The sequence below is a fragment of the Pelodiscus sinensis genome, chromosome 2 (genome assembly GCF_052426305.1).
Source record: "Pelodiscus sinensis isolate ZL-2025 chromosome 2, ASM5242630v1, whole genome shotgun sequence".
NCBI classification, from domain to species: Eukaryota; Metazoa; Chordata; order Testudines; family Trionychidae; genus Pelodiscus; species Pelodiscus sinensis.
Genome location: NC_143053.1, coordinates 74,465,124 through 74,487,249, shown reverse-complemented (window position 1 = coordinate 74,487,249; position 22,126 = coordinate 74,465,124). Strand labels below are relative to the sequence as shown.

Below are 22,126 nucleotides of genomic sequence, written 5' to 3'. Positions count from 1 at the left end.
CATTTTTGCTTTCACCGATCCCCCTTTATACTCAGGAAATAAGGCCAAACTTTGGGAAAATTGGATTTGCATCTGGAGAACCAAAATGCTAAGTTACCAGATGTATTTTTTTCCCTGCTGTTTTTACTAATAAAGTTGACTTTAAACTCTTCCACCAGAATTTGAGTTAACTTCAACATGGGTACAAATGTGAGAAACCACGTAACTGAAGTTTCATCTAAATTAGATACAAACTTGATAATTTGAAAACCTAGCCAGCTGTAAAAGAATGACTTACATACTACACTACATTACTGCCCCTTTAAAAGGGTGCCAAAAGACTAATGCTATCAGTGAAGTCAAAACGAAAGTAAAAAATATTACTATTTTATAGAACAACAGTTCAACATTTGACTATGTGCTCAAATTATTAGCAGTGGGGAATATAAAATACCTCCAGCAAGGGCATTTCCTCTGTTATAATAGGATCTAAACGTCGATCTGGTCCATATGTAATGGAGGTTTTTTCTTCTTTTGTATTATTAAGTCGAGGGCCCTGGATTTCTAAGTCTTGTCGTCCTCGTACAGACATCCCATTACAGACAAATTTTCCTGAAACAACAGCCAGCAGCTTGAAACCATCAAGTTACATAAGCAAAATAGTTTATTTTTTCTACCCTCAAACCCTTTCAATGTCATGGCTTTCTCTAAACAAGATTAACCATTTATTTTTCATTTTAAGTGTGAACATAATGCCTATTAAAGATTAATTGGCATCTGTAGAGAGTAGTATTCATGGAACAGGAACTGCGCTGGTAATAGAAGTGCAATCTGCACCTCCAAAAAATCCATGCCTCAACTGTTTTGGAAGGACCAAAGCTAGATGGTCCTTCACATTTTCAAAGCAATACTAGCAAAGAAAGCTGATGATTATAAATAGGAGGATTGGATGAAAATCCAAATGGCACCAAGACAGTAGAAGACAGCTAGAAAACAAGTAAATAGAGTGACTCTCGAAAAGAAAAAAGTTGCAAAGGCTAAAGAAGGCAAAAACACAGCAAGTGTGAATTTGTTTTGATGTCGATTTTTTCCCCCCTAATGATTCCCCCCCTTAAAACCAGGATACAAACACTGAAGGAAAAGTAGTTTTAGCAACAGTGAACCCCTACTTCCCTTCCTCCTTTTCTCTAGGTGCTGCTTCAGTCTACTACTTGTGTCCACCTACTTCATCAATCTCTCCCTCATTCTTTAGACATGCCCCTTTTACCATCTACTGCCACTGTTTACCTAGCAGACTTTAGTTCTGTTCTGTGATGCAATCTAAGATTCTCTGCCATTTCTCAGAGGAATTCTATATCCTTACCTGCTTGCAATCCAATAGAGGGATCGATCCCATCTAACATCATTGTACCTTGACTAGTGCCAAGATTGTAAACGACTCCCAGAATATGTAGCTCCCCTGTTTGATGGGGAAAGAGCTTTAGTCTTGCCTGTGGAGATATGTTAAATTTTGTTGTTGTTGCTACTAAGAAAAAAAAAAGCACTTATTTTTACATTCAATGTCACATTTTTACAAAAATTAATAACCACATTATTATTATTTCCGATGTAACTATTTTACACAAATTAAAGCAGAAAAATGTTATAATATCTGTAAAGGGTTTTTTTTTTTTAAACTTTTTTATATAATATGTCATTTGCAGATCAGAAGAGAAATTATCAAGAACATAAGAAAAAAGAAATCTCTTCAAAACAATTTCCAGTCTGTAACCAAGCTTAAAAGCACTGCAGTAAAAGGAAATTATTGCAAATGGAACTACCTTCGGTCTGAAAGTATGTAAATATGTCTTTCATTTCCAATAAAAAAATGAATTTGAATATACACATTGGAAAATGTGCTTTCACAACGTAAATATAAACATTTACCTACTTACCATTTTTGTCTCTTCACTATTAATTAAGAACTCAGCTATTACTTCAGCTCCTATCATGTCATTTCCACATGCCTAGGAGGAAGGGGGGGAAAAAGGCAATTGACTGAATAGTTTCTCTTATTTCTTTATTAACGATATTCCTCTAAATTAAACTGCTACAAATACAGTTCTTCCAACAATATGTTATTTTTAGGACACTTAAAACAAGCAAAAGCATGTATATTTTGAAACTAAGCAAAGATCTATAGAAATGTGACCAGCCCCAGCAGAATCTCTTTATTGCCACCTTTAATGTAGACAGATAGTCTACGTCTAGACTGGCATGATTTTCCACAAATGCTTTTAACGGAAAAGTTTTCCCGTTAAAAGCATTTGCAGAAAAGAGCGTCTAGATTGGCACAGACGCTTTTGCGCAAAAGCACTTTTTCCAGAAAAGCGTCCGTGCCAATCTAGATGCGCTTTTGTGCAAGAAAGCCCCAATCGCCATTTTCACCATCGGGGCTTTTTTGCGCAAAACAGTTTTTAGCTGTCTACACTGGCCCTCTTGCACAAAAGCATTTGCACAAGAGGCCTTTTTCCCCCGAACGGGAGCAGCATAGTATTTGCGCAAGAACACTGACAATCTTACATTAGAACAGTAGGGTTCTTGAGCAAATTCAAGTGGCCAGTGTAGACAGCTGGCAAGTTTTTCCGCAAAAGTGGCTGCTTTTGCAGAAAAACTTGCCAGTCTAGACGTAGCCATAATGTTTAAGCACTGATCAACCTTCCAGGTCTAATGAGCCATTTCACTGATGAAGAGAGTTCCAAAGACCAATTATGATGTTTACATCATGATGGTGCATCTCAGATTCATTATATGTTGTGAGAACCTCTGAACTATGGATTTTATTGAGAATTACAGGTTATTATATAGGTCTGAGTCCCTCGAATAGCAAATAAAAGGGTGTTTTCAGAAGATAGTTTGCCAAACCATGAAGTTGCCTTTTTCTATGGCTGGCTAGACATAAATTAATGCAAAAGGGAATCCTATACTACGTAAAACATAGCAGCCAGTTGAGATTAAAGTACTTTCTTAAACACCACCTTTCCATAGAACATCAACTTGATAAGAAAAAAATGCAGCAAACATTTCAAGATAACTAAAACTTTATGACAGACCTCTTGGAATAACAAGGGTCATTTTAAAAGGAAATTCTGCCAGCAGAAATATTATCTAAAGTGTCATGATAAATTTAGATTATTTAAATATCAAGGTGTTGATTACGAAGCTACTGAAATGAAATTATCAGAAAGGTTCTACGTTATGTAAAAGACTACATGAAACAATTTGTTAAAAAAGCCAATGAGAACTGAAAACCAAGGCAAATCAACTAAAAGTAACCTAAGGAATCAACCACCCAGAATTACATTACTTGATTATAAACATTTCCGATATTGATTAAAAGTATGAAGATTTGCATACAATTTCATCCTGCTGCTGTTATACCAAGCTTCAATTATCTGAGAACAGAGGACTCAAGAAACTTTAATGGATGTGGAATTTAAATACTTATTAAAATAAGAGATTAGAAATACTTTACACTGTGTACTTTCCACTTTTACACTAGTTACCATTAAAAGACCAAGCATTTGCCAGCTTTGAACAGTCTACCCAGAAAAACATTGGCAGAAAATTACTGTAGCAGCACATATGGTATTTGTTGAAAAGTGTTAACTTTAATAAAAGCGATCTCAATATTATGTCACAGAAGGGTAAATTTAAGAATAAAAAATATTAAAATTGTAAAAAAGAGTTTGACAATAGTTAAAACATTTGTAATTACTCACCAACTCTTTTGTTTCTCCATTATGCTTTGCACTGAAATCCTTAGGTTGGAATTTCCAAAGCAATGATAAATCAGTCAACAAAAGTGGAACCTTCAATGGGTTTCTAAAGGCTACTTCCACGGTTACTGGTTCTATTAAAAAAAAGCTATTATGTATGCTACGTAGGACTATGTATTTCAACAAGTGATTACAAGCTATATATTCCTATTATGAATTATTCTCAAACAAATATAAAAACCCACAGCTTGGTTAGTTCCACAATAGCAAGAGATAATCTACAGTAAGTTAGGTTTAAAGATTCCCGATTTTTACAGAATCCAGATGCTATAATTTTACCTTCTACTACAGCAAGTGGAAATTTGGAGTTATCTGAATAGCTATTCAAACAATACTGTGTTGGCTGAAAGTTTGTTGGTAATATTCCTTTGTTAACCATGGTCACAACCTGTTCTTCAAGCTCCTTCCATTGTTGTGAAGATTCAGAATCATATTCCTGATCAAGACTTATGTGTGTGGCTGCCTGCTTTTCACCTAAGAAAAAAACCCAAAATTACGTGGTACAAGAGTGGTGCACAACAATCAAAACAAAGGAGCTGAAGTTGGCAGCTTGACAGAGGTCCAAAATGCATAATCCATTTTTATATCAAATTCATTTGATAACTTTCCAGATGGGTCATGAAATACTGTAATCACATGTATTTGTGAAGTACAATTTACTTGCAAAATATATTCACATTTTCTCAAGCCATTTGATTTTAAAGTGCAGATGCAGATAATTGTGAAGAGTTTCAATCAACCTTTTTTAAATACTCAAACTGTAGTTTGCAAGTGGAATAAAACTAAACTAATTGAAGACAGCAAGCGTTCAAATTTATAGTCTAAACATATAGCTCTACATGAAAATACAGAAAAAGATACATTTATTTTCACTCAGCTTTTTATCTGAGAATCTCAAAACACTCCAGATATTTTACCTGAGGCAGCAGGTAAAGTAGGACGACTATTTGGCATACAAACAGAACCAGCAGAAGATTATGATGCGTTTCTCAAAGCATATAAATCTCTCAACTGTTCAGAGTCTTCACTAGGGATAAAAAAAATACAGGACTATGTAGCACTTTAAAGACTAACAAGATGGTTAATTAGGTGATGAGCTTTTGTGGGCCAGACCCACTTCCTCAAATTTGAGGAAGTGGGTCTGGCCCACAAAAGCTCATCATCTAATTAACCATCTTGTTAGTCTTTAAAGTGCTACATAGTCCTGTATTTTGTTTCAGCTACACCAGACTAACACGGCTACATTTCTATCACTATTTCACTAGGGATGTGAAGGACAAGTCCATTAGTTACTTCCCCCATTTCTGCTGCCTCTATCAGAAAGAGGCCACAAGGGGATGAAGAGGGGGTGATTCAAAGTGGAAGCATGGAGCCCAGGGCCAGACTCCAGGCTCCACACAGTGCTGCTGCTTTGAAACACTGCATGGAGCACAGGGTCAGCTGGGAGTCTGTTCCATGCAGCGCTGCCACTTTGAAAAGCTGTGGGGAGCTTAAGGCCAGCAGGGACTGCTTGAGTCCCCTGCTGGTCCCGTGCTCTCCGCAGCACTTTTGCCTTTGAAGTGAAGCAACAGCCTGTTGCTTCACTTCAAAGGTAGAGGCACCCTTAACGACTAGTCAATGTATTTGATTAGCCAATTAATCAAAATTTTACATCCCTAGTCTTCACTTATTTTTAAAAAGTAAAACTTTACAGTTTTAAAGATAATCTTCAAGAGGTGAAACATGTAATGGTTGCATGGGCCTGAATTAAGAGCTCATTTAATGGGAGCTAACTCAAATGCCAATGACAGTAAATGCTGATATTTAAGAATTCAACATTGCTCAATAAAACATGCAAGCAACAAGATGAAGTATTTTATAAAGATCTACATTAATGTTTACCAAAGTTGGCTTAGTGATGACCTAACATGGGGGGGGGGGAGGCATGGAAGATTTATACATTAAGGTGTAGGCTTTTCAACCACAAATAGCAGAGGGTGTAAAAAAATGCTTTCAGAACATTTGGAAGACACTGCAATAGCAGATCTGGAAATCATCATCCTCCAACCCACACCTCTTCAAAATATAATACTAATTGGTTTTAATGAAACACTCAACGCTCATCTAGACCAGCATGTACTCCTTGTTACATACTTCTAAATATGGGCTTGTAATAAAATCTTAATCCAAAAAAGATTCCCTGGTTATAAAGTTTTGTAGAACTGAACATAGTTTAATGGTTTAAAAGTTCAGAATGCTACATAACACCTGATCTAGCAAATGATAACCCTGTTAAAAATAATTTTATCATTGCTATTTAAATGTCATATATAGATATTTTTATCCTTGTTCAGTAACCTAGTATAGATCATTCAATTATTCATGAAAATCAGGCTCACCAGGGACGTGAATAGTTAAGTTGTTTACTGGTTATGACTAACTGGTGAGGACTGACATGCCCACTGCAGGTAGGGGCTGAAGCAGCAGCAGCACTGTGGGGCCAGCCACAAGTGGAGGGGGGGGGGGGGAAGGGAGAGAAGGGAGAGGATACTCAGGGCGGGGCTGCTGCAGCCAGCCTGGTTTAATCAGGTAACCAGTTAAATATAAAATTTTACCAGTTAACTAAAACAGAATTTTACATTGTCTTACATTTCATGTTAATTCAGTCTTTAACATTACCAGTGTTTTACCTGAACACCACTGCAGAACATATATAAAAGCACCAAGACAGTTTCTTTTACACATTTCCTTACTTAGCTGCTTTCATTAGGATTTTGATATGGCTCCAAGCCATTCAAGAACTAACAATTACACCCATCTTTTTCACTGTCTCTGTGTTCCCTTTTTTTCTAGACTACTTAAAGTATTTCCTCCACAAATAACAATGTCATTACTACTCTCCTATAAATACATCTCATTTTATTGCGACACAATCAATACATAAAGTATGTTTCACTTATTTACAAAAAAGAATTAAGTAAAATGATTTATACTACTGTGTAAATGATTAGCATCTCTTTTCTCCTGAAATTTATATGCCAATAAGTTAATTCTGAAAGAAAATGCCCTAGAACTAGTTAAACAGAGGTTTCATAACACTTAAACTTTCCTCGAGTGACAGAAAATATGTTCTCCCATAATATATGTACATAAAAAAAGTGAAAAATACTCAGATGAGATACATTTCTCTTTCAAACTTTTTGCATTTTTTGGTGTAATGGTTGGCAAAATTTTCAGTAATGGCACTTGTAATTGCCAAATCACTCCTCATGCTTGTTGACCATGTCTAGATCATAATTTAAAGTGTCATGTTAGCATTGTTAGTTAATACGTAAGTAATGTTTTAAAAGTCTAGTATAGACAAGGCATCTAGAACTGTGCTCAACTAGTTAAAAGGCTAGTGTTTCAATGGGACTTGTACTGTCATTCAGATGCTTCGAAAATTTTACCCATTAAGAGCTAAGTTTTATACTCAACATGTACAAAAAATACAGTACAGAACTTTTGTATGTATGCTTGCTTTCCTTCAGTAAATTCTGCACACGAAGTCAGCAAATATTTCTGAAACTTTCACATCTATTCTTGCCTAATGAATGACTGCCCTTTACAATTCCAGCTCCTCTGAAATTTCTCACACTCAAAAGCCTCGTCAACAGTTCCTGAGATGACAAAGAATGGAAGAGAGAAGACAACTGACCAGGCTGAAGAAACACTGACGTTTCTTATAGGCTGCCTCATTCATGCATCTCTTTTGAATCAGAATCACTGAGAATTCACTAACCTTCTGCTGGTCGCCGATCATGTCCAAAGAATACTCGTGTTGCAGAACTATTAATATATGGTAAAGGAAGTTGCGGTAAAGGGCCATCAGGTGACAGCTGTGTTACATTCTGGAATAAGATGACGACATTTTTTTCTTAAACATACTGCCCCTACATAAATATGGTCAAAAACTGAAGAAACCAACTTACAAGCTAAACTGCTATACATTGGTAAAAAAGAAAAAAAAAATCTACTGCATCTAAGCTATGCTTTTTCCATTTCTTTGCACAAACAACCAAAATAGTTTAAAATAGGGAGATATATCCTTTCATTTCACAATCTGAGGTTTTTAAAAGGAGTGGGGAGTTTATGAAAAGATTTTTAAATTAAAAAAAAAACCATATAGTTCACTATTCTAACCTTAATTTTTCAACAGGCTTCTGATAAACACACGTTACATTGTCAAACCTTTGTTTCAGTATTTAGTCAAAAAGTAGGTTAATTCTGTATTACTGTGTAATTTTAACGATATCCTTCTTTACACTGTGCTCTGATTCTGAAATGTAAGGTCACATACCCAGTTATTGCTAACTAAAATTAAAAAACTATTATACCTTCCCTTTTTTATATTTATATTTTAAATTAAGAATATTTCTCAAATTAATCTTTACCAAATCCTAGTTAAAGTGAAACCATTAAGTCTCCAATTAAATTTATGATTTTGGATCTTGTAAACTAGCTGCTGGATTATGAATCTATAGAAATCTGGAAATTCAGATGCAATTATAAGCAAAACACGTGGACATCAGCTCTCTACTTTTTAGGAGGACTTTAGATTAACTGTTGCAAAGATTTCATGATTTCAAGATTCTGAGAAAGGGAGATATTAGTTTTAAAATATGTTAGGTATAAAGTGTTCATTTCTCTTAAGAATGTGAATTAGTTTACCAGTTAAGGTTAACCAGTGGGGACTGGAGTAGCTCCCCACTTGCCACAGGCAGAAGGCTGCTCCAGCTCTGGTGGGTTTGGGGGGGGGGCAGGGGGGAGATGGACAGTAGCTGCTCCAGCCAGGCTTTGATAAATAAGCTTTTCAAGTTAACCTTTAATTTGTGTGCAGAAAGTGGTAATGTGTACTGTGCATTCTATGATCTACTCGCTATCCGCGCTCGCATGGGGTTCCATCTCTCCCTTTGAAATGCAGCAAGCTCTTGCTACATTTCAAAGGAAGAGACACAGCAGTAAGACCAGTGCAAGCAGGGACTCCCTGCTCACATCATTTCCCCACTGCACCTCTACTTCCCCTGCTCCTTCCTCCCACCACCTCACCATGAAGCTGGTGCTAGAGGGAATTGGTTTTTAAGATGGCTCTCCCCAGGACTGGCTCCCCCCCCCAATAGAGGCAGCAAGCGGGTAGGAGGGGACTCAGAGGGACTACTCGAGTCACTATTTGACTACTCGGCAAGCATATGCTTATCAGGAAGTTGACTAGCTGCTTATATCCCTATCCCATAACATAAGAACTAGGGATTACCAAATGAAAGATAGCAGGTTTAAAACAAACAAAAGGAAGTTTTTCTTCACATAGCGCACAGTCGGCTTGTGAAAGTCCTTACCAGAGTAGTGAAGACCAGTACTTTTAACAGGATTCAAGAAAGAACTAGATTAATTAATGGAGGCTAGGTCCATCAATGGCTATTAGCCAGGATGGGTAGGAATGGTGTCAGAGGCTAGAAGTGGGTTACAGGAGAGGGATTGCTTGATGATTCCTTGTTCCGTTCACTCCTTCTGAGGCATCTGGCATTAGCCACTGTCGGAAAACTGGATATTGGGCTAGATGGATCTTTGGTCTGACCAAGTGTGGCTGTTCTTAAGAGCCTTCAGTGAACTTGGCAGCTGCTGGGTATGGGAAGGAGAAATATGGAACAGATGTGGGGAAGGAAGTTGGAAGGGGATTGCTAGGAAGTTAAGGAGGCTCCCCCATACAGACCCTGGCTGACTCCAAGTCTCTGCCATTTAGTCAGGTGCCTCCGCACTTTTCCCCTCCCACAAGTCAGGCACAAGATTTTGCATCTCTGTGCATCAGTTACCATAAATACAAAGCATGATATTACTGCGGCACCCTTCTGCCAAAGAACTCCAAGTATTTTACAAACAGTTATGTCTGTGCTAAGCTAAGACCCTTTGAAAAGTCATATTAATATGGAGTTCAGTACTGAAATAGACCCATCTGACTTCTGACCTTATTTAATCTTCAGATGGACAATTGTGGAGAACACAGTTTATCCATATATAATACATGAGATCAATGCAGTGAAAGTAAATATGGTATTTTAATTGTCCTAATTCATAGTAAAATTCAGTTTGGAGCCTGAAGAATAACATTATCTTTTTGGTTCTAATGTATGTTGTGAAAGTAACTGAAATGTGTTTTTATGTCAAATGATTATTACTTAACAGAATTTTAAGCTAATCTTTAAGAATCAAAAATGTACCTCTTACCTTGTAAACATAAAGGTATTCTCTGAGGAAGGCCCCTTGTTGAGCAGCAGGTTGTTTGCTGTCATTGATCAAAATATGCCTGAAGGCAGACACAGCATTATCAAGCTGACGAAGCGTAAAAGATTGGCGACCAATAGTGAAGTTAATATGATCTTCTGCAAGAGACCAACCTTTCCCTTTGTAAACTTGCATGGCTTGACAATAACAACGCAAGGCATGTTTCTTCTGCAAGAAAATGAAATTGAAACCATTGCTTACCCAGTATTCCTGTGTGATTTAATCAATTCAATGTTAATATTAGCAAACTAAGTCAAATAAAGAAATCATTTACACCAATGTATATTCTGGGTTCAACAATTATTTTTAATTGTTATTGAAGGTGGGAGAGAAATGTAAGCAAGGAGGTACAACACAACATTCAGTTAGTAGTAACCCAAAGATGAATGAAAAGATTGTTGCTGTAGCAGTACTGTTGTGACAACTGGGCCTACAAATTATCCCAAGTTGCAGGTTAACTGTAAAATGTGAATGTAAATTCTCAAAGTATCACTATAATATAAAACAAACGTGAACTGGAAAAAGGTCAAGAAAACCAGACAGAAAAATTAGATTAGTCTAAACCAAAAAGGCCATATCAATATAGTACAAGGACTGCTGAAATTACATTATAGATTATGTGAAGCCAGAAGTTACCAATTTTAAATTGGTATTTTGGATATTAGGCCTATTTGTTGGGGAAAATATAATTCCACCCATCACTCCCTTTATTAATTCTAAAAAAAGTTGATGGAAGGAGCCCTCGAAGGACCAAAAGAGAACAGAAAAGAGCAGATGGAGATTATTGGAGCAAATGTCATCATGGTGGATGCCGTCTCTACTATTTCCTGGGACCCCAGAGTTCCATCATCCTGATCCTGAGATGTGTCCTGACTAGACTTAGACCAGGTCAGAGAGAGGGAGCCAAATGACATCACCATTCCTATCAGCTCCCACTAAATCCATAACATCATCTGGGATAGAAGGACTTCAACAGCAACTCAAGCTCATGTCAACTAATTTTTTTTTAAAACCCCAAAAGGAGTTATTGAAATGTTTAGTAGCGCACAGACTATCAAACAAGAGGAGTTTTCCTTTAAAAATCTTGTCCAGCAAAAAGGAAAGAACAAGGGATGTTGTTAAAATGAAAGCCTTATTTAATAATTTACATTTCAAATGCTTTAATTGATTTTCATTTAATATAAAATCATTAACAAAATCTATAAACATTTTATTGATGTATTTCCCATAGTACTTAGACTGAGGTTTCTCTGTACCAAACCCTAAACCTTGTTTAACAATGTTTAATATTGGACAACTGGCTTATAGTAATGTTTTTGGCCTTTTTCCATCTACCGTATTTTCCGGCGTATAAGGCGACTGGGCGTATAAGACGACCCCCTAATTTTCCAGTTAAAACATAGGTTTTGGCCTATACTCACCATATAAGACTACCCCCCCTTCCGAGGCAACACCATTTAATAACAGATTTGATTTAAATCATTTTAATTAAAATGGTTTTGACTTACTGGTACTTAAAATCCTTCAAAATCCTCATCATGTTCATACAAAGCCTGCTCGGATTGGCAAAGGTTGTAATAGCCCGCCTCTCTGACTCAGCCAATCCGAGCGGGCTTTGTATGCATTAATAGATGACACCGCTTGCCGTGATTGGCTCAGCGCGGTACATACAGTATCAGCACAGGGACGTTCTGTATGTAGCCGAAGCTACAGTACTGTATTAGGGCACATCCAGCGGGCTAAAAGGTAATAATAGGGACGTTCTGTATGTAGTTGAAGCTACAGTATGTTTATACCCGGCGTATAAGACGACCCCCGATTTTTGGGGGATGTTTTTAGTATAAAAAGTGGTCTTATATGCTGGAAAATACGGTAACTTAATATAGCACACTCTGGATTAAATCTAAATTCTACTGCAGTAAATTCTAAAATATTTAGTAACAGCTCTTGTCTTGAAGCACACATGCACTCAAAAGTGCTAAAATACGGAAACATGTTTCCCAGGAGTTGTACATGTGTCTAAAGATCAAGTAAATGTTTCCATCCCTAAATGCCTCACAACTCAAGTATTTATCCTCACAATAACCTGTGATGTATTATGTCCATTTTACAGATGGGACACGGAAGCTCAGGGCCTAAAGGATTTGGCAGTGTGAAATACACCTCGCAAAGCTATGCTGGCAAATCCCTAGTGGAAGCACAGTTTATATATCAAACCAAATAAGCTAAAATGACCAAAGGATATTTTTGCTGGTATAACTGCATCTACACAGCAGCTTTTGCTAGATGTGTGATTTTTTCCACACCTCTAACAGACTTAGTTATACCAGTAATGCTACTTTTTAATGCAGACAAGTTTCCAGTAACTTGCTCAGTCACAAAAAGTCTAGGACAGAACAGAAGTTCAACCCAGGTCTCCTAGGCTTTCCCACTGGAATTCTTCAGTATCCAAGATATTTTAGGGAACTTGGAAAATTACACACCTTTCTTTCACATCTCAGCCTTGAAGATAAACTGCACATGTAGACTAAATTGTATACTGAGGAGAACTAAGTTGTAACATCCTTAAACAACAAGGCTATCAGTGAAATTCAGCACTACAATAAGATAATCAACTTCTTGTGTTACCTAGAAGTGTCAATGAAAAAACTATAAAACATTGATATTGTAAGCCTTGAATTTCAGTCACCATACAACAGTCTTCCAGTTTCTACCTGGATTGCAAATCTAAGAAGTCAGGAAATCCCACAATACTAAGGACCTATTTAGGATTAATTCAACAGCCAAATAAGATTCAGAGTAGGTTAACAAAAAATGATTGAACGGTATTTCTATTTATCTCATGTTATGAGCACGTCTTTAAATCAGTAATTATCAATTTGTGGTCACTGCTTGGGTGTATCAAAACCTTGCATTTTACCTAAGCAGCCAATACCACAAATAGGATTTTTAAACTGAACTGTTTTTTCATGTTTTACTTTATAGACAAGAAAGTTGTGATACTTCCATGAGGTTCAGAGTTCCTCTGACAGCCACAACAAAACATGGTGCTACTCTCAACACTAGGAGCCTGGTTCTTATTGCACACTTGCTATGAGTACAGTGGAGTAACTTCAGATTTATGCCAGTGTGAATTTTCAGTAGCCTTACTTTTATTCTATGTTAATATCACTGCAGCCACTACAACTCATTACTTAATTGCATTGGTTTAGCTGTCCTTTGCTATTTTTCATAAATTCTGAACTCAAGAAATGACAGTTTTATTAAATTTGTTTCACAGATATGGAGAGTTCTTATTAATTCATGCTTATCTGCAGTCCAAGAATCTGACAACTTCCTGTAAAGCTTATTACAATAAGTACATTTTGCTGGCTATTGTAAATTATATGGAAGTCCAAATGATGCAGTTTCATTAGCACATACAGCAATTAGTCAAATAAATGTTTCAGGTTGGGCTGCTTTCCATTACATTGCCAATTAATTTAGGTTAAGTATAATACTTCAAATATGTAAAAAACTTGAAATACCATTACATGTCATCGCACAAATTTAGACTTGCAGCTCCATCTACAGACTAACTGAAAAATATAACCTCACTATGGTGAAAAACCTGAACAACCATGTGCTTGTTGATCCTAGGGATGTAAAATCCCGTTTAGAAGATAGTCAACTGGTTAAGCGTTATATTTAACAAGTTAATCCAACCTGCACCGTGGGCTGCTCCAGCTTGGCCAGCTGCAGCATGCCAAGGGCAAAGGGCTGCTCCAGCCCAGCCATGCCTGCTATGCTGCAGGCTGCTATAGCTGGTTTGCCACACTGTGCTGTGGTGTGGACTGCTCCGGCTGTGCACCAGTAAACCAATTACCCTGGTAAAGTATGCCAGTAAGATGCATGCTTACCAGGTAGCCAGTTAACTCTTTACATCCCTAACTGAGCCCCAAATTCTGCCACCTTCTTACAGTAGAGCTGTGGGGACTGATCCCTAGCACATAAAAGATGAACAGAGTTTTTCCACTGCAAGACCACGCTGCTTTACCAATCTGGCAGCTCCTTAGGTAACAATCTGTGCTGGAGGGGCTCCTTTGAAGCCCCACTCAAAATGAATTCTAGTTTTCCATAACAGATGCCCCGAAAGAGGGTAATGTTACTGTTCAGAGGATAAAAACAGAGTGCATCAATATTTTAAGCTTATTCCAAGGGACAAGGTCAGCTCAATTTTGTAATACAAATCGGTTTAAAATAAATCAAGTCTGATAGCGCATCTTTAAATAGTATGCCTTGGAACGGATAATATTTAAGTAGAGTTTTTCTATTTCCCCTATTGAAGTTTTTTTTCCCCCAATGCCAGAGAAGTACAAGAGGAAGCTCAAAAGCAAATTACTAATACATGATTCTGAAAACTGAACAGCAACCAAAATGTTGAACTGGTGATAAACAAAGTTGAAAAGAAAAAAGTATTTTTCCATTTTAGTTATAGTTATCCTCAAATAAATGTTATTTTTCAAGCTGGTATCTTCAAAAATGTAGATTTAATTAAAATAAACTTTGAGCCGATATACTAAAAACTCTTGCATAGAACAAGTATGATTGCACAAAGCCATGAAAAAACTACACTAATAACCTCATTTACATGATAGTACTGATTTGTTAATATATTTAGGAAAGGAAAATTGTACTGGTGTATGGAGGAATCCTAGCAAAATGGACAATGGCATGGATCATGTAGAAGCACAGTACTTGTCATACGGTGCATACTGGAGGGCCTATCTGTTCTCTCTTCAGAAGTTTATGCATCAATCTGTGCAATCCATTAGCAAAAAACCCTGCCATTAGGTGAGATGCAGCAAATCACTATTGGGGAGAAAGATACCGAACATGTAAAGTCCAAGCAAACTGGAATCATGTTGACTAGAAAAAAAAAAAAAAAACAGAAAACCCCCAGAAAAGCTGAAGGGTTTCACTAAGCTCACACAAAAACCACAAAGAATCACGTAGGAGGCCGCATAAAGAGCATTTTAGGTGTAGAACTATTGAGTTTTTTTAAGGAAGACAAAAACCACTATTGCAGTAATAGCTCTGGCCCTCAGTCTAAACAAAGAGTGGAAAAATCTACAATAGAAAGAGAACCTGACTGAGAGAAAGAAAGGTTCTGAGAATCGCTCAAAACCCACACTCAAAAATATAAAATGTAGGTTTGAAATACTACAAATGGGGAGAGCAGTCAAGACTGTTTTCCTTCACATTTTTCAGTTAAGTAGAGCCAAGAACAAGTTAGATATCACAGAAAGGGGAAAGAGAAGGTTACTTATAAGGTAACAGTAACTGATGTTCTTCCAGATGCATGTCCCTGTGGGTGCTACACTTGAGGTGACTTTGCATCCTGGTGCTGTTGACTGAAGATCTTCGGTAATAGTGACTGGTTGGGACACTCATGCTGAGCTGTGGTCTCACAGAAGCATTAGGGTCTATTTACATACACGCATCCCAACTTCCTCAGTTCCTTCTCTACCATAAGGTCTTCTGAGTAATATTCCATAGTATAGTGGAGAAGGAGGGTAATGGAGAATCTATTGGGACACATCTCAAAGAGTGCCAGTCACAGCACACAGTGAGTAACCTTTTTATTCTTCAAATGATGCTCCATTCCAGGTAGGTGTGAAGCAGAACCCATCATGGTAGGTGGGACTTTGGAGTTCTGTCTTTGCTGAAAGTAGATAGTACTGTGCATTCTATTATGGGGTCCAACCTAGCATCTTGAGTGATGGCTTAGCATTTGGCAAAGGCATGGTCTTATACAAAGTGACTATGTGAGTGTATATTAATAAAAGTTATATTATGAAGGATGTTGACACAGGCCAAGTAGAGTGTGTTCTGATGCCCACAGTGAGTTCAATAGTCTAGATCTAGTAGCATGACTTGACACATGAAGTTATCTACTTGGCAGCCGCTGTTTTAAAATCACATTCAGCAATGGACACAAATAGTCTAGAGGGATCTGAAAAACTCCTTAGTTCTGTACAAATAAAAGGCAATAGCCCTTCTGACATCAAGAGTATGGAGTGCTGCTTCCCATCAGTCCTTGTGAGGTTTGGGGTAAAAAGTAGGTAGGAGTATCAGTTGACCGAGATGAAAAATGGATGCCATTTAGACAAGATGTACTCTGATGAAGCTGAGCAATAATCGGTCATACTTAAGTCATAAAATTAATCTAGGACAATCAGGGAAAGGTGCAGTGCAGTGTGGAAAGTTTTTGCACAAGTACCACATGGAGAAGAGTTTTCATTTTTGCAGATAAGTCTTAGAGGTGGAGTCTTGTCTACCATGTAAGAGGAAGAGTTTGATCTGCTTCAAATAAGCTACTCATATGTTTGAGCCATACCTTCAGATGGAGCTTCTCCAGTTGTGGATGAAGGATGTGACTGTTAATCCGGGAAAGAAGATCCAGTCTCATTGAGAGAGTTCTTTGAGGGCAGCTCAACATACGGAGCACAGAAAGATACTAGTTCTGCCTGAGCCATGCTATAGCATGGAGGGAACCACAGCATCTTCATGGTTTATCTGAACTGGAAATGGTTGGAGCAGGAGAAACTACAAAAAGGTTTTTTTTTCCCTAAACTACCGAACAATAGTTCACACCTCCACATCAGCTGCTAGAAATGGGACACATCCTCCCTGACTGAATTGTCCTCGTTATCTCTGGCTTTCCTCTTGATTGGTACTCCTTTCTTTTCATATGCCTGTATATTTATACCTGCCTCTGGAATTTCCACTACATGCATCTGATGAAGTGGGTCTCTGCCCATGAAAGCTTATGCTCCAATACATCAGTTAGTCTGAACCTGCATAAACAATGATAAGTCCTGTGGCCCTTATAGACTAAAATGGCTACCCCACTGATATCGAACAATAATATCTGAAAAATATCTGCTCAGTGATGTGGGAATGCACCATCACCTGTAGTGAAGCACCCACAGGGACAGCCACTGAAGAACAGTTCCATTTTATAACTATTATACTTACATATACCAAGTACAGAAACAGCTGTGGCTCTTCTTAATGTTGTATTGAGACTAACTTTCCCTCCTCCTTTAATATGACTCCACCACTATTAAGTATGTTGTACATTTTCTTTATTTAAAAAAAACCAAAATGAGCAGATTTTTAAAAGAAACCCTAAGAAATACTAAGTTCAGGGCTCAATTTTCCATTCAATAGTTCACTATAATAACAAAAAACAAGAGTTACCCTTCTAGACTCTTAATGTTCAACAATTACTGTAATCAGTAACTACATGAAGTAGAAGAACCCCAAATTCTAATTTTGGGAAACAAAGGAGGAATTCGTCTTTAAACTTTAAATGCATTTTTCAATACAGTTTTAAGGCTGCCATGTTGTATACTATGTATTGACTGGTGACCAGAATTTTGTGTATATGTTTTTTAAAAACTGTTTGTTTACCTTTAAAGCCCTAGCCCTATAACTGACCGCATACAAGGCAGAGCTAGAGCCTGCATTAAGCCTCACTGACTTCAGTGAGGCTCCATGTTTAACCACCGGAACACAGCCAGTTGCAGTACTGGGGTCTCTGAAATAATGTCTTAAGTTTAGGAAGTCAAATTTATTATGTTAACTTAAGCTTTAGGTAAATACAATTACACTATAAATTAACACAAGAAGCTGAAATTGAAAAAAATGCATGTTAAAGTGCAAATAATATAAAATTGCACCTGAATTTAACTAACTGGCAATTAGTTCAACAGATTTAAAAGGGAAATATTATCTAGTGGTTAAAACGGTGGTAAAAAAGGTAGGATAAGTTAATCTGATAGTCAAAAAGGGCAAAGAGATCAATATTATATGATCTGACAGAATAATATCCACAATGGATATTTTTACCCAAGTTATTTTATCCAAAAAGCATGACATGAAACTCGCTACTTTTAATACAGTTTAGATTAAATACAACCTACTTTCCATATTTTTTCAGACTATGAAATACCACTTACCTGTCCTGCTTTGCTAAACCTATGGCCAGCCAATATCATATGAAAGGCAAACTTTCTAACCATAGGACCTTTCATGTTTATAAAACAATGTGCAGCTTGCTCCAACAGAAGTGCACTGCGAAGGTCAGAATCCTATTTAAGGAGAAAAAATCATTAATCTCTCATATGAAATATACCAATGAAACTTGCGTAGTAAAAAAAGTGTAGCTATACTCACTAACACAAACTCTCACAAGCTCAGCTGAAGATGACTTAAATAGTAAAAAAGATCACATTACTGTTCTGTGGAAGACACAGAGGCAATGTGTTCTGGTCTGACTATCCATTTGCACTTTGATCTCTTCTGCGGGCATTTAATATGTGATCGGGTTCCCTGCCTTACACATCTACTTACACACAGTTTTGAAGGTAGACCATTATAAAAAAAGGTATACCCAATAATTGTTTTCTGTATCTTACTTGCAGAATGGGAGTATGCAAGCCAGAGCCATGAATACTTTAATCTATTTGTTTTTTGAATGACAATCAAATATTCTTTAAGAGAACCACTGGCACCTAATTTCTCAATCCCACTTTGCAAGTAAAGCAAAACCATTTATTATAATTCAAATCAGCAAACATATCTCTATTAGTACTGTGCTTGTTTCCAGAGCCAAGGAATAACTGTATACAACAGTGGACATGGCCTCATAATAAATGCTTATGAAAGGGATCAAAATGAAACTGGATTAACTGCTGCCTATAAGAAGAAAGTTGAAAAGCCTTCCATATACAGATATAATGAAGTTATTTTCATCTGTATATGTGTTACAGATATTATACATGTTAAAATATTTAAGCTATATACTAGTAAAATAGTAAAATTGTTCTCTTCATCTGAGCCTTATGGTTACAAAGTTATTTTAGTGTGAGTACAGCTAAGCTTTAGAATCCTTCTTTACAACTACATCAATATGCTAGCATATGTAAATTCTATCATATATATCCTGTACTTTATCCTGATCTGGAAAATACTGAAACAGATAGATACACAAAGGATGACAGACCATCTTCATTTCTACACTCCCTAAGCCTCCAGCTACTCAGGCAGAAATGTCTAACACTTACCATTCCCATCCAAGTGAGCTGCTGCCATTTTTCCCCCAGAAAAATTAAAAACAAGAATGTCAGCTTTAATACATTTTATTTTAACATAAGAACAAGTATAGGAACACAAGAGGGTGCTATTGTGGCACTGAATTTATCTGAAAAAGTTGGCATAAATTTTCCAACCTATTTGATAGGTCATTAGTTCCATTTCATTTTGATATCAAAGTTGTCATTTTTAATGCTGGCCAAAATATCAGATATCTGATAAACAGCATCCATTGCCTATTGTGGGTACAGTTATAAATCATATACCCAAGATGGCACAGTTACATTACAGGTTGCATCTCTATGAACTGAGATTTTTCTGTCCGTGGTCTGGCCATCCCATGGATATTCGAGGATCAGAGGATCAGAGAGCCCCAGTGTGCTGCAGGGGGTGGGGTGCCAAGGATCCTGGCCCACTGTGGGGGGAGAAGAGCCCGGTGTGCGGCCCAACTGGGAGCAGGGGGGGGTGGGAGGGTAGCAAGTTTGGCATGCAACCCAGCTGGGCTGCGAGGGGAGCTGGGAAGGGCAGGGGCTGGGTCCAGCAGCAGGGAGGTCAGAAATAACTTCCCTTAGTCCAGCAAAATCCCTCATCTGGGATTAATCAGGTCCCAAGGTGTTGGGCCAGGGAGGTCCAAGCTATAACTGTATTTCACCTAACTGGCTATGTGAAATGGAGTTAAAATAGACAGTGTGTGGCAAAAGCAACCAATCCCAGAAAGACTAAAGTTTATAAAAGTATAAAATGATTCTGACCATCAGATACATTAAAATTAATGAGGCTATTACTAAATGGAGGAATAGTTCTCTACCTTGTTATTTTAATAGTAATAGAAATGTAGCCGTGTTAGTCTGGTGTAGCTGAAGCAAAATACAGGACTATGTAGCACTTTAAAGACTAACAAGATGGTTTATTAGATGATGAGCTTTCGTGGGCCAGACCCACTTCCTCAGATCAAGTAGTGGAAGAAAATAGTCACAAGGTATATATGGTTGTGACTATTTTCTTCCACTACTTGATCTGAGGAAGTGGGTCTGGCTCATGAAAGCTCATCATCTAATAAACCATCTTGTTAGTCTTTAAAGTGCTACATAGTCCTGTATTTTGTTATTTTAAAGTACCCATGGAAATGTCCCTAATACAAAATGGAAACAACAGGCTATTTAAAAAAATTCTGGGCTATATCTAGCTTTTGACATAACTAGAGTGACATGGATTGGGGAGATCTTGTACAACTGAAGACATCCAAAGCTATCATTCATGATATGAAAGAAAGCATAGCACTGTCAGCAGCACTATTTCCTTTATTCAAATGTCAATGTCTACTTGTCATATCTTCCCCATTATTTGAGCTAGGATAGTAAAAATTAAGAGCTAATAGAATTGTTTCTTCATATCTTTTAAGAAAATACAGAATTACCAACAAAATTTGTTGTTAAAATACTAATGACAAATTAGAGAAATTTGGCCAGCATGCTCATGCCAAACCTCCACCCTGTTGTCAAAACTAGATTAGCGAGCACGGCAAGATGCTGCTACAACCCTTTTGGGGTCATTAGCTGCCAATAATTTTTTTTAAACTTACAACTAAGAATCAGAGCAGGAAAGAATGCAAGCACTCTGGTGAACTGTACACCTTTTGTCCTTTATCTTGAGTGTGTCATGTGCACACAGTAAGGTAAACTATTTTCCATCTTACAGTTTATCAATCATCTACAGCTAAGAGAAAGGCTATCAGAACTGAAACTGACACAGATTAATTAGTTAAGGTAACCCTAATCAGTAATTAGAAGAAAATCCAATTGAAACAGAACTTTATTTCTTTAAGTTCAGCAGACTTTACTGATACCTTATCAGTCACCCACAACATAATGATGGATTGTGAATAACATGCTAACTAGGGAGGTTAAAATGCATTTAACCAGCCATGAAATTCTTAGTGGTTACACATAGGGTGGCAGTCTGCTCCCCACAATGACCGGCAGCCTGCATGTAACCATGAATGTCAATCAATGAGCCCAGTTAATCATGTACACAGTTTCACTTTCACATTGCTAATGCTGGCTTTCAAAAATAGTGCTTTTTAAACTTTTTGAAGTCTAATCCCTCTCAAGGGACAAAGAGCTCAAGCATAAGGAATATAAGTTAGGAAGACAGGCACCAATAAATGTATGTTTCAGGCAGGTGGGTTTTTTTGTTTATTTTTTTAATAAAAAGTAATGTACATCACTCCAAGTGAAGGAGGACCATAGAACATGGGATAAATTAAATAAGTTGCATAGAGGCATGTAAAAATGACATTTCTTGGTTTACAGGAGCAAGCTAAGCTATAGCCCAACACTCAAACTTCATTCCAGTCAGCTTCTGCCCCTGGGCAGCTCCACTAGGAATGTAATAGCATAGCCACTTAAACAATTAACCAATAAGCAGGTGCTTATTGGTTAACGCTGTCAGCTACACGCAATCACCCGCACCCTCACCACGGCTCTGTATTTCAAGTATTTGGGACGGCATGCAAGCACCGTCAGTACCCCCACTGTGGCTCTGCATTTAAAGAGCTTGAAAGCAGGCACACAAATACACTGGCTCAGTCCCAAAAGTACCCTGGCTGCAGCTCTGCAGCAGGGCATACCATCAGACCTGGCACAAGCCAGGACTGAGTCAGCATGCTCATGCACCGGCTCTCAAGCTCTTCAAAAGAAGAGCTGCTTATCAGTTAATCACGCAGCTGACAAAATTTGTTGGCTACACAATTACCGAATTACATGCTTCCTAACATCTCTAATCTCTAAATTTGCGAAGAACCTATGTACAAGAAGTTATTTGGTTTAAAAAATTAGCATTACTATTTAAAGCCATTGACTATGGGGAAAACAAAACTTAAGTTCTCGCTA

The 22,126-nt window shown here is 37.4% G+C and overlaps 1 protein-coding gene across 9 annotated transcripts in view; it reads right to left on the bottom strand.

Annotated features, from left to right (window-relative positions):
• The window catches only part of TRAPPC8 (trafficking protein particle complex subunit 8), a 102,777-nt gene that overhangs the window by 30,139 nt on the left and 50,512 nt on the right, over positions 1-22,126 (bottom strand). For all 9 annotated transcript variants that reach the window (XM_075920773.2, XM_014568782.3, XM_075920768.2 and 6 more), the window contains 8 exons: positions 18,101-18,232; positions 10,038-10,262; positions 7,558-7,666; positions 4,077-4,271; positions 3,741-3,871; positions 1,914-1,985; positions 1,343-1,469; positions 434-591 (listed from right to left, as the gene is read on the bottom strand). In XM_075920773.2, the coding sequence (XP_075776888.2) occupies positions 434-591; positions 1,343-1,469; positions 1,914-1,985; positions 3,741-3,871; positions 4,077-4,271; positions 7,558-7,666; positions 10,038-10,262; positions 18,101-18,232 (1,149 nt within the window). The remainder of the gene's footprint in view (positions 1-433; positions 592-1,342; positions 1,470-1,913; positions 1,986-3,740; positions 3,872-4,076; positions 4,272-7,557; positions 7,667-10,037; positions 10,263-18,100; positions 18,233-22,126) is intronic.